Consider the following 14,120-nt stretch of genomic DNA (forward strand, 5'->3'; position numbering starts at 1 on the left):
CCTTTATTTTTAAAATATAGCCATTGTGGGGCGCCTGGGTGGCGCAGTCGGTTAAGCGTCCGACTTCAGCCAGGTCACGATCTCGCGGTCCGTGAGTTCGAGCCCCGCGTCGGGCTCTGGGCTGATGGCTCGGAGCCTGGAGCCTGTTTCCGATTCTGTGTCTCCCTCTCTCTCTGCCCCTCCCCCGTTCATGCTCTGTCTCTCTCTGTCCCAAAAATAAATAAACGTTGAAAAAAAAATTTAAAAAAAATAGCCATTGTAGTTGTTCTTAGTATGAAGATTAGTCCAATATAAGCAATTTCACAGCTGGAATCACAAAGTCTACTTTATTCTTTTTAATTGTGGCACAACATATCATAATTCAACCATTCTTATTCATACATATTAGGTTGCTGCTAACTGTTGTTTTGCCATTACCAATTATGTTGTAATGAACAGCTTTGTATATATATCTTTGTGCACTTGTATGAGTATTATATAGGATCGATTCCTATAAGTAAGGTTGTTAGTCAAAAATATGTGCATTAACATTTTTTTATGGGTAATGCCAAATTGCCTCTGATTTACACTACTACCAGGAGTGCTGAGAGTATCCATTTCTCCACATATTCACCAGCACTGGATATTATCAATATTAACTTTTATAAAATGGATGGGCAAAAGTTTCTATTTCATTTCTGTTTTATCTTACATTTTCCCAATTATTAAAGAGTCCGAAGCTTGATAACTTAAAAAGTTTAGTGCTAAGAAAGAAGAAACTGTGACCAACAGCACCAAAAAGTAAGGCCAGAAACATACACACATGCACATGTATGTGTGTGTGTGCACACACACACACTTAATGAATCTATGTATGTACAGTAAATGATCAAGGTGACATTTCAAAACAGTGTTTATATGAACTATTCAGTCAATAGTGCTGGAATGACTGGCTATTTAGCAAACAAGTTATGATTCTTACATCATAAGATAAATGAAAATTAAAATTCTAGACTAAGTGTTAAATGTAAAGTTGTGACTAAAAAGAAATAAAATACAGTGAAAATGTATCTGACCTAGCAATGAGTTTATCTTTCTAAGGATAACAGCAAAGAAACCAAAAAGGAAACAATTTTACTATGAAAAAATATAAAACTTTTGTCTGTCAAAATCAAATACAAAATTAAAAGGCAAATAATAAAATAGCAAAACATTGCAATAACATGTGGAAGACAAAGTGTTAGCATCTCTCATATAAAAAAATATTGTCTAAACTAATAAGAAACTGGCAATTTTCCAGTAGTAAAATGGTAAAAGAATATCAATAAATAATTTACAAAATAAGTAGAAAAAAAGGCAACTTAATTTATCAAAACAATTTATTACCTATATGTCTAAAAACCTGAAATTATGCTAACACAGATATTAAAATAGTGTTATAGGAGGTTATTTAAGAAAATATAATAGGGTTCATTATACATTATTATATTGCAAAGTACAAATTGTGGGGCACCTAGGTGGCTCAGTCAGTTAAGCAACCAACTCTTGATTTTGGCTCAGGTTGGTTCGTGAGATCAAGTCCCGCATCGAGCTCTGTGCTGACAGTGTGGAGCCTCCTTGGGATTCTCTCTCTCCCTCTCTCTCTCTGCCCCTTCCCTGCTCACTCTCTCTCCCTCTCTCAAAATACATAAATAAACATTAAAAAAATTGTACAAATTGCAAAGACTATTCTTTTGGACACCATTTTTCTAAAAACAAGTATGTATATATGTATATATTTTATAAAAAAATGATTGGAAGCAAATACTACAAAACAAAAACAATAGCTTCCTATGAGTGATAGAATTATAGGTGACTTTTATCTTTTTCCTTTGTGCTTTGCTCTACTTTTCAGTTCCCTGCACCCAGTATGTACATATCAATTTGTAATCATAGCTTACTACTTATGAAAATTGAAGAATGAGGGGAGTTGCGGCAAGATGGCGGCTTAGGAGGACGCTGGGCTCACCGCACGTCCTGCTGATCACTTAGATTCCATCTACACCTGCCTAAATAACCCAGAAAACCGCCAGAGGATTAGCAGAACGGAGTCGCCGGAGCCAAGCGCAGACGAGAGGCCCACGGAAGAGGGTAGGAAGGGCGGCGAGGCGGTGCGCGCTCCACGGACTGGCGGGAGGGAGCCGGGGCGGAGGGGCGGCTCGCAGGCCAAGCAGAGCCCCCGAGTCTGGCTTGCAAAAGCGGAGGGGCCGGGCGGACTGTGTTCCGACAGCAAGCGCGACTTAGCGTCTGGGAGGTCATAAGTTAACAGCTCTGCTCGGAAAGCGGGAAGGCTGGAGGACAAAGGGAGGGAGAGCTGCTGAGCCCCCTGACAACAGAGCTCAGTTTGGTGGGGAACAAAGGCGCTCGCCAGCGCCATTTCCCCCGCCCATCCCCCAGCCGAAATCCCAAAGGGAACCGGTTCCTGCCAGGGAACTTGCTCGCTCCGCGCAAACACCCAACTCTGCGCTTCTGCGGAGCCAAACCTCCGGCAGCAGATCTGACTCCCTCCCGCTGCCACAGGGCCCCTCCTGAGGTGGATCACCTAAGGAGAAGCGATCTAAGCCTGCCCCTCCTGCCCCCGAGCACCTTGCCTACCCACCCCAGCTAATACGCCAGATCCCCAGCATCACAAGCCTGGCAGGGTGCAAGTAGCCCAGACGAGCCGCACCACCCCACAGTGAATCCCGCCCCTAGGAGAGGGGAAGAGAAGGCACACACCAGTCTGACTGTGGCCCCAGCGGTGGGCTGGGGGCAGACATCAGGTCTGACTGCGGCCCCGCCCACCAACTCCAGTAATACACCACAGCACAGGGGAAGTGCCCTGCAGGTCCTCACCACGCCAGGGACTATCCAAAATGACCAAGCGGAAGAATTCCCCTCAGAAGAATCTCCAGGAAATAACAACAGCTAATGAGCTGATCAAAAAGGACTTAAATAACATAACAGAAAGTGAATTTAGAATAACAGTCATAAAATTAATCGCTGGGCTTGAAAACAGTATACAGGACAGCAGAGAATCTCTTGCTACAGAGATCAAGGGACTAAGGAACAGTCACGAGGAGCTGAAAAACGCTTTAAACGAAATGCATAACAAAATGGAAACCACCACAGCTCGGCTTGAAGAGGCAGACGAGAGATTAGGTGAACTAGAAGATAAAGTTATGGAAAAAGAGGAAGCTGAGAAAAAGAGAGATAAAAAAATCCAGGAGTATGAGGGGAAAATTAGAGAATTAAGTGATACACTAAAAAGAAATAATATACGCATAATTGGTATCCCAGAGGAGGAAGAGAGAGGGAAAGGTGCTGAAGGGGTACTTGAAGAAATCATAGCTGAGAACTTCCCTGAACTGGGGAAGGAAAAAGGCATTGAAATCCAAGAGGCACAGAGAACTCCCTTCAGACATAACTTGAATCGATCTTCTGCACGACATATCATAGTGAAACTGGCAAAATACAAGGATAAAGAGAAAATTCTGAAAGCAGCAAGGGGTAAACGTGCCCTCACATATAAAGGGAGACCTATAAGACTCGTGACTGATCTCTCTTTTGAAACTTGGCAGGCCAGAAAGAATTGGCACGAGATTTTCAGGGTGCTAGACAGAAAAAATATGCAGCCGAGAATCCTTTATCCAGCAAGTCTGTCATTTAGAATAGAAGGAGAGATAAAGGTCTTCCCAAACAAACAAAAACTGAAGGAATTTGTCACCACTAAACCAGCCCTACAAGAGATCCTAAGGGGGATCCTGTGAGACAAAGTCCCAGAGACATCACTATAAGCATAAAACATACAGACATCACAATGACTCTAAACCCATATCTTTCTATAATAACACTGAATGTAAATGGATTAAATGCGCCTACCAAAAGACATAGGGTATCAGAATGGATAAAAAAACAAGACCCATCTATTTGCTGTCTACAAGAGACTCATTTTAGACCTGAGGACACCTTTAGATTGAGAGTGAGGGGATGGAGAACTATTTATCATGCGACTGGAAGCCAAAAGAAAGCTGGAGTAGCCATACTTATATCAGACAAACTAGACTTTAAATTAAAGGCTGTAACAAGAGATGAAGAAGGACATTATATAATAGTTACAGGGTCTATCCATCAGGAAGAGCTAACAATTATAAATGTCTATGCACCGAATACCGGAGCCCCCAAATATATAAAACAATTACTCATAAACATAAGCAACCTTATGGATAAGAATGTGGTAATTGCAGGGGACTTTAATACACCACTTACAGAAATGGATAGATCATCTAGACACACGGTCAATAAAGAAACAAGGGCCCTGAATGAGACATTGGATCAGATGGACTTGACAGATATATTTAGAACTCTGCATCCTAAAGCAACAGAATATACTTTCTTCTCGAGTGCACATGGAACATTCTCCAAGATAGATCATATACTGGGTCACAAAACAGCCCTTCATAAGTTTACAAGAATTGAAATTATACCATGCTTACTTTCAGACCACAATGCTATGAAGCTTGAAATCAACCACAGAAAAAAGTCTGGAAAACCTCCAAAAGCATGGAGGTTAAAGAACACCCTACTAACGAATGAGTGGGTCAACCAGGCAATTAGAGAAGAAATTAAAAAATATATGGAAACAAACGAAAATGAAAATACAACAATCCAAACGCTTTGGGACGCAGCAAAGGCAGTCCTGAGAGGAAAATACATTGCAATCCAGGCCTATCTCAAGAAACAAGAAAAATCCCAAATACAAAATCTAACAGCACACCTAAAGGAACTAGAAGCAGAACAGCAAAGGCAGCCTAAGCCCAGCAGAAGAAGAGAAATAATAAAGATCAGAGCAGAAATAAACAATATAGAATCTAAAAAAACTGTAGAGCAGATCAACGAAACCAAGAGTTGGTTTTTTGAAAAAATAAACAAAATTGACAAACCTCTAGCCAGGCTTCTCAAAAAGAAAAGGGAGATGACCCAAATAGATAAAATCATGAATGAAAATGGAATGATTACAACCAATCCCTCAGAGATACAAACAATTATCAGGGAATACTATGAAAACTTATATGCCAACAAATTGGACAACCTGGAAGAAATGGACAAATTCCTGAACACCCACACTCTTCCAAAACTCAATCAGGAGGAAATAGAAAGCTTGAACAGACCCATAACCAGCGAAGAAATTGAATCGGTTATCAAAAATCTCCCAACAAATAAGAGTCCAGGACCAGATGGCTTCCCAGGGGAGTTCTACCAGACGTTTAAAGCAGAGATAATACCTATCCTTCTCAAGCTATTCCAAGAAATAGAAAGGGAAGGAAAACCTCCAGACTCATTCTATGAAGCCAGTATTACTTTGATTCCTAAACCAGACAGAGACCCAGTAAAAAAAGAGAACTACAGGCCAATATCCCTGATGAATATGGATGCAAAAATTCTCAATAAGATACTAGCAAATCGAATTCAACGGCATATAAAAAGAATTATTCACCATGATCAAGTGGGATTCATTCCTGGGATGCAGGGCTGGTTCAACATTCGCAAATCAATCAACGTGATACATCACATTAACAAAAAAAGAGAGAAGAACCATATGATCCTGTCAATCGATGCAGAAAAGGCCTTTGACAAAATCCAGCACCCTTTCTTAATAAAAACCCTTGAGAAAGTCGGGATAGAAGGAACATACTTAAAGATCATAAAAGCCATTTATGAAAAGCCCACAGCTAACATCATCCTCAACGGGGAAAAACTGAGAGCTTTTTCCCTGAGATCAGGAACACGACAAGGATGCCCACTCTCACCGCTGCTGTTTAACATAGTGCTGGAAGTTCTAGCATCAGCAATCAGACAACAAAAGGAAATCAAAGGCATCAAAATTGGCAAAGATGAAGTCAAGCTTTCGCTTTTTGCAGATGACATGATACTATACATGGAAAATCCGATAGACTCCACCAAAAGTCTGCTAGAACTGATACAGGAATTCAGCAAAGTTGCAGGATACAAAATCAATGTACAGAAATCAGTTGCATTCTTATACACTAACAATGAAGCAACAGAAAGACAAATAAAGAAACTGATCCCATTCACAATTGCACCAAGAAGCATAAAATACCTAGGAATAAATCTAACCAAAGATGTAAAGGATCTGTATGCTGAAAACTATAGAAAGCTTATGAAGGAAATTGAAGAAGATTTAAAGAAATGGAAAGACATTCCCTGCTCATGGATTGGAAAAATAAATATTGTCAAAATGTCAATACTACCCAAAGCTATCTACACATTCAATGCAATCCCAATCAAAATTGCACCAGCATTCTTCTCGAAACTAGAACAAGCCATCCTAAAATTCATATGGAACCACAAAAGGCCCCAAATAGCCAAAGGAATTTTGAAGAAGAAGACCAAAGCAGGAGGCATCACAATCCCAGACTTTAGCCTCTACTACAAAGCTGTCATCATCAAGACAGCATGGTATTGGCACCAAAACAGACACATAGACCAATGGAATAGAATAGAAACCCCAGAACTAGACCCACAAACGTATGGCCAACTCATCTTTGACAAAGCAGGGAAGAACATCCAATGGAAAAAAGACAGCCTCTTTAACAAATGGTGCTGGGAGAACTGGACAGCAACATGCAGAAGGTTGAAACTAGACCACTTTCTCACACCATTCACAAAAATAAACTCAAAATGGATAAAGGACCTAAATGTGAGACAGGAAACCATCAAAACCTTAGAGGAGAAAGCAGGAAAAGACCTCTCTGACCTCAGCCGTAGCAATCTCTTACTCGACACATCCCCAAAGGCAAGGGAATTAAAAGCAAAAGTGAATTACTGGGACCTTATGAAGATAAAAAGCTTCTGCACAGCAAAGGAAACAACCAACAAAACTAAAAGGCAACCAACGGAATGGGAAAAGATATTCGCAAATGACATATCGGACAAAGGGCTAGTCTCCAAAATCTATAAAGAGCTCACCAAACTCCACACCCAAAAAACAAATAACCCAGTGAAGAAATGGGCAGAAAACATGAATAGACACTTCTCTAAAGAAGACATCCGGATGGCCAACAGGCACATGAAAAGATGTTCAGCGTCGCTCCTTATCAGGGAAATACAAATCAAAACCACACTCAGGTATCACCTCACGCCAGTCAGAGTGGCCAAAATGAACAAATCAGGAGACTATAGATGCTGGAGAGGATGTGGAGAAACGGGAACCCTCTTGCACTGTTGGTGGGAATGCAAATTGGTGCAGCCCCTCTGGAAAGCAGTGTGGAGGTTCCTCAGAAAATTAAAAATAGACCTACCCTATGACCCAGCAGTAGCACTGCTAGGAATTTATCCAAGGGATACAGGAGCACTGATGCATAGGGCCACTTGTACCCCAATGTTCATAGCAGCACTCTCAACAATAGCCAAATTATGGAAAGAGCCTAAATGTCCATCCACTGATGAATGGATAAAGAAATTGTGGTTTATATACACAATGGAATATTACGTGGCAATGAGAAAAAATGAAATATGGCCTTTTGTAGCAACGTGGATGGAACTGGAGAGTGTGATGCTAAGTGAAATAAGCCATACAGAGAAAGACAGATACCATATGGTTTCACTCTTATGTGGATCCTGAGAAACTTAACAGGAACCCATGGGGGAGGGGAAGGAAAAAAAAAAAAAAGAGGTTAGAATGGGAGAGAGCCAAAGCATAAGAGACTGTTAAAAACTGAGAACAAACTGAGGGTTGATGGGGGGTGGGAGGGAGGAGAGGGTGGGTGATGGGTATTGAGGAGGGCACCTTTTGGGATGAGCACTGGGTGTTGTATGGAAACCAATTTGTCAATAAATTTCAGAAAAAAAAAAAGAAAAAAAAAAAAAAAAGAAAATTGAAGAATGAGAATAGTGCATCTATTCAAATCAAACTAGGAGATAAATTTACAATTCCTGAAGAAATGAAACATATATATATATATATATATATATATATATATATGCTAAAATGGATGCATTTGTCATTCAAAAATTTGCACAAAGGCAAGAAAATAATTATCTAAAGGAAAGTTACAAAACAAAATATATATGTACATTACAAACTTCATTGATAAAAGCCTACCATAAAGCATACTTAAAAGAACTGATAAATATATATATGAAAATGTACAGATCCTGCTAGATATACAAGCAATAGGAGACACAATTTCAAAAAAAAAAAGTAAAGCAAAATTGAAAAAAGTGCATATCCTCCCTGGGAATTAAAGAAAGGCAATTAAAATAGCATGTGTGATAAAACTATTAATCTAATGAAAAATGATAAAAATTCAATGTTAGTGGGGTAGTAAAAATAAAAAGGTATATTTTGTATTTATTGATGTCACTAAAAATTGGTTTGTCTTTGTAAAGAATACTCTGGCAACACAAAACAAGAGCCACAAGGTTGTCCATACTCTTTTATCCAGAATCCCTTTTTCTGAGAATATGCTCCAAAGAAGCAGGAGTATATGTATGAAAGCCTATACAAAGGCATTCACAGAAGTATAAAAACTTGGGAAACAATTCAAGTACCTAATAAAAAGGCAATAATTACTTTAATTTGATGGAGTAATACATAGTTCTTTCAATATGTAAACAAACTTACAAGAAAGAATAAGTGAAAAAAACAAGTTAATATGCACACATAAAATATAACTATAAATGTATCTATGCACACTAACAGATTAGGAAAGAGAACTATATAAAGAATTAAGTTTAATATTCATGAAGTTCTTATGTTCCTAAAGTTGATTAATCTCATACTTTAAAAAAATTAAAAAAAGATATTATAGAACTGAAATACATGAAGTACAGTGTTTGAGGTGAGGCAGACATTCCCATTTAGTTAACATATATACATGATTACGCCTGGTAAAGAAATCTCTCTTTTTTTTATTTAAAAAAAATTTTTTTTTCAACGTTTATTTATTTTTGGGACAGAGAGAGACAGAGCATGAATGGGGGAGGGTCAGAGAGAGAGGGAGACACAGAATCAGAAACAGGCTCCAGGCTCTGAGCCATCAGCCCAGAGCCTGACGCGGGGCTCGAACTCATGGACCGTGAGATCGTGACCTGGCTGAAGTCGGACGCTTAACCGACTGCGCCACCCAGGTGCCCCTCTCTTTTTTTTAAAGAGAGTTCTCACTTGATGTATGCTTCAAGCAATTTTGGAATTGTGAAATTGTTACAATGTTAAAAATTTGAAGAGTCACTCGTTTGATAAGTTATCGTATCATGCCTTTCCTGACTTTCCCAGACAAATCTATCCTCTTTCTCCTGTGCTTTGTACATAACACCACTACTATAACATTTATAAGGCCGCACTATAGTTCACTGGGTAAGTGTCTATGTTGCCTATAGCATCTAGCCCAGTGTCTGGTACATAAGTGAGCAACAGATTCTTATGAAAGAATGAATGAAGCAAACGCAGAAAAATATTTGGAAAATAAATGCAACTTGTTAACTTGAGTCCCTGTAATGGTTAATCACTCATTAAACTCAAGATCCATCAGTCTTCATTTCCTGTGACTAGGAAATAATAGCTTAGTAAGAGGCCCCAAACAAAGTGTAGGCTTTGAAAAAGTGACCAGCAGGGAGTTTGCTTCAGTTTGTTGGAGAGATGTGATGTGATGCAGGTAGATTCCAAGAATGATGGCCCAGAGCTTGGAAGTTACCTATATCCTAGTAAGATTATGCTGAATTTAGAGCAATACATGTGAAGAAGTAACCTATCATCTTCTGAGTGACAGCCAGAAAGAATCAGGTCAAAGGCAACAACAGGACTTGCATGAACTCCAAACCATAAAGACTTTCTAAGAGGGTCAAAGAAAGTGACTACAAGATCAACTAATACTTGATCTTGGAATAAGATTTGGGCTACATGGAGAAATACCTTCCTTATGTCAAAACATTTAGTAGACTGGGATCTGGAAACTAGGAGCACATTATAGTCTGAGGCTAGAGGGAATGGCCAAAAAGATAAAAACCAGGAGTCTGGTTCTGGGAAGGAGTGAGATATTCATCCCAGCTTGTAAAGCATCAACCCAAATTAATCTCAGAAGTTTCAGAAACTTGACTTGGAATTTATCTCAGATAGGGTTGAGTAAAGGGCTCAGTATTTTGTAATAGTCAAGCTACGCTGTGGCTATATCTCAGAAATTAACTAGGATCTGAGATCTATAGTCAATAAACTTGTTAATTTCTATGTTTACATTTTAGTTTCCCCCTTTTTAAAGTAAAGTTTCTTTACAAAATTTCAACTTTGCACTTGAATTAAAAAGAAAAGGGACTTTGTACTTTATAGCTAGGATGGAAGAAGGGAGAAATCTGTATATTCCAAGAGTCATATTTAGTATTAAAAGCTCTAAGAGTTAAGGCCCTGTTGGCATAAATTATGAGTGCCTATGAGAGATAGAGAAAAGTCACCTCTGACTGTTGGTCCTTTCCTCCTTGGTTGATTCCATCTCAGTTGAGATCTACATAACTGCCATAGAAATTGAGTTTCTGAAATAGGTGTTAGTAAAAAGGTAAGGAAACTGGTTTTGACCTGTATGAGATTTGGCTTGGCTATAATTACTAACAGACCATTCTTGGTGAAGAAGAAAAGTATACACACATACATATATACACAAAGCGCGCGTGTGCGCGCACACACACACACACACACACACACACACACACACACATACACAAAAGCCAGGCTCTGGTTCTCTAAGTGGCAATCCGTTATCTAGGATAGAATCTTTATTTATAAATTTGCCCTTTTGTGGCTTGATTTAAGATTGTATTAATTTCTAACTGGTGCTATAACAAATTACCACAAATGTAGTGGCTTAAAATAACACATATTTAAATTCTTACAGCTCTTAAAGTCAGAAGTCCAAAATAAGCCTTATGGGTATTACAAGGTAAAATCAAAATTAAAAGGTCAGCAGGCTGGTTCCTTCTAGAGAATTTGTTCCTTGCCTCTTCCAATTTCTAGAGGATAAGGCTAGCAGCTGTATCACTCCAATCTCTTGCTTCTGTCCCCACATGTCCTGCTTCTACAGGCAGATATCCCTTTGGCTCCCTCTTATAAATAGGACACCTATGATTACATTTAGGGCCCACATGGATAATCCAGAATAATCCTATTTCAATCTCTTTAATTTTATCACATTGTCAACTCCCTTTTATTATATACGGTAACATTCACAGGTGCCAGGGATTAGGGCCTGGATGTCATTGGGGACCATTTTTCAGCCTTCCACAGTCCATACTCTGGCCCCTAAAGATTCATATCCCTCCAATTTACAAAGTGCATTCACTCCATCCCAACATTCCCCAAACTCTCAACACATCACAGCATCAACTGAAGTACAAAATACCTTCTAAATATCATTATTCATAAAGCCCCACGTCTCATCATCTAAATCAGGTATGAGTGAGGATCTGGGTATGATACATCCTGAAGCAAAATTCCTACCTGTGGATCTTTGAAACTAGAAAATAAGTTATATTCTCTCAAAATACAGGCATAGAATACAAATTATGGACATTCTCATTCCAAAAGGGAGAAAATGGAAGGAAGGAGTCAACAGCCCTGTTTGGGGCTTTTAAAATCTAACTGGGCAAACTTCATTAGGTTTCAAGGCATGGTAGTAATCCTCTGTGGTTTTAGGCTCTGCCATCTGAGCCCAAGGCACCTCCCTTGAAGTCATACTTGCTTTTTCTTGAAGAGTAGCATTTGTTTAAAGCTTAGTAGTTTTATCAGCCTGCTTTCTGGCTATAGAGTTTGGAAAGCCCAATATCCTTCTTTAATCTTGTCCTCTCTCTGTCCCTTTCAGTCCAATTTGGCATTGTTTCTGCATGTAGAACATTCTCAAAAACTTTGTATTACATATATGTCATGGGGGTTCATGTCATTAGCCAAGAGGGTCCTCTCCCAAGATCTTTCCTGTATAATAATATCTCTAGTCTTAGATTCTGCTGATATGGTTGAGGGAATCCACGAGTCACAAGCCTATTCTCTTTAAAGAGCCCACTGTGTAAATGAATACACTGATCTTTTGATCTTTCTGAAGCACTAGCAAAAGGTTGTCCAGCCATACCCTTGACCTTTTTTCCAGAGCATGCTTTCCTAACAGTAAATCTCCTAATTTTATCATCTTTTCCAATCCGAGAATTTCATCAAGTCCTAGTTCCTTTTTGCTTACCTGCTCTTCCTTCAATTTATCTCTTTCCTCTTGCATTTTACTATAAGCAGCCAGAAAAAGCCAGGTCATGATTTCAACATTCTGCTAGAAAATCTCCTCAGCTAAATATCCAAGTTCATAATTCGTAGTTGTGTTTTCCACATAATAGGACACAATTCAGCTAACAATCTCCTGCTGTGACCATATGACAAGGATCCTTTTCCTCCAGTTTGCAAGAACATGTTCCTCATTTCTTTCTGAGCACTTACCAGCAATGCCTTTAGCATCCCAACAGTTTAAGGCAATATGGACTTTTCTACCATGTGACTCAAAATTCTTCCAGCCTCTATCCATTACCTGATTCCAAAGCCACTTCCGCATTTTTATATATTTGTTACAGCATCACCCCATTTCTCAGTACCAAAATCTGTATTACTTTCCCATTCCTGCTGTTAACAAATTACCACAAACTTAGTGGCTTAAAACAACACATATTCTCTTACAGTTCTGGAGGTCAGAAGCCCAACATGAGTCTTACAAGAATAAAAACAAAACCAAGGTATTAACAGGGCCGATTTCTTCTGAAAGTTCCAGGAGAGAATCTGTTCCTTTTCAATTCTAACTACTAGAGGTTGTGGGCATTCCTTAAAAATCTTTGGCTCATAGCTGCATCACTCCAATCTCTTGTTCTGTTGTCACATGTCCTACCTTCTATACTATGAACTCCTTCTGCTTTCCTTGTATAAGGACACTTGTGATTATATTTAGGGTCCACCTGGAAAACCCAGGATAATCCTCCTCATCTCACGCTCCTTAAACTAATCATACCTGCAAAATCTCTTCTGCTATATAAGGTAATATTCACAGGTTCCAGGAATTAGGACTTAGATACCTTTGGGGGCCATTATTCAGTCTTCCAAAAGGGTAGTTTAGAAAATTTTGCAGATCCTTTCTTTGTTTTTTTTTCAGTTAACAGCATAGTAATTTCTTTAATGTAAAATCTGTAACAAATTGTATAAATCTGTAATTTGTAGTAATTTGCTTAAATTACCAAGTTTCATAAATTAAATAAAAATTGCATACTAATTAAAATAAGTTTTAGATTAAATGGAATTTTAAAATTTTGTCAACCAATTCATTACATGACAAAGTAAAAAAGACCTAAAAACAAGTTCCTTGGCTATTACTTTACCTAAAATTAGCATGTATTCAAAACAGAAATATAGGTCTCAAGAAAGGGGAGAACATGTTAGTTAAGCATGCACTTGGAATGAAGATACAATATTGTTTGCTAACAGTTATGCCCTAGGTACCAGACTTGATAAACACATTTAAAATTATCAAGCCTGCTCAGGATATATTGGGTTAGAAACTTAGGTTCCAAAGACTCCAAATTCCTTTTCAGATCCAGTTGAATAAAGCAGTTACAAAACCAAGAAAAAATAAGAAGGAAAGAAATCAGCCTGTATTGAATAATGCTTTGATTATTATAATGATTATTAAGGCCAATTTCCTTACCTAGGCTGGAATAAATGTGGCTGAGAATACGGGCTGGTTGTACTCTGATAGGGTATACCTCAGCAATGGTCTCTACATCAATTCCCTTGTCCTTCAAAATGGCCTTGATTTCTTCTGTCTCAGCTAGAATGGAAACTAAGAAAGAAAGAAAGATGAGGTCAATAGAAACTTTTATTTTAATAGGAACCTAAAAATCTCTCAAGCCACATAATTTCTTCTGAAGGGAAGAGAAGAAAATGGGAGGAGATCAATAGTTATTGAGGAACTTTTATGAAACACATACCATGATAGGTACATAACACTGTTACCTAAATGAAAAAGCTAAAAGGATCTCTTGACTAGAGAATTAGGTTCTGCTTTTTTGGCTAAGTACCTATGTGCTCCTAGAGA

The 14,120-nt window shown here is 38.6% G+C and overlaps 1 protein-coding gene across 6 annotated transcripts in view; it reads right to left on the reverse strand.

Moving 5' to 3' along the window:
* PHKA1 (phosphorylase kinase regulatory subunit alpha 1) overlaps positions 1 to 14,120 on the reverse strand; it is a 190,182-nt gene that overhangs the window by 98,566 nt on the left and 77,496 nt on the right. For 5 of the 6 annotated variants that reach the window (XM_047843552.1, XM_047843550.1, XM_047843551.1 and 2 more), the window contains one exon: positions 13,731 to 13,865. The exons of the other annotated variant lie outside the window; for it this stretch is intronic. In XM_047843552.1, the coding sequence (XP_047699508.1) occupies positions 13,731 to 13,865 (135 nt within the window). The remainder of the gene's footprint in view (positions 1 to 13,730; positions 13,866 to 14,120) is intronic. 6 annotated transcript variants of the gene reach the window in all.

This window comes from Prionailurus viverrinus, chromosome X, assembly GCF_022837055.1.
Source record: "Prionailurus viverrinus isolate Anna chromosome X, UM_Priviv_1.0, whole genome shotgun sequence".
In the NCBI taxonomy this organism is placed as follows: Eukaryota; Metazoa; Chordata; class Mammalia; order Carnivora; family Felidae; genus Prionailurus; species Prionailurus viverrinus.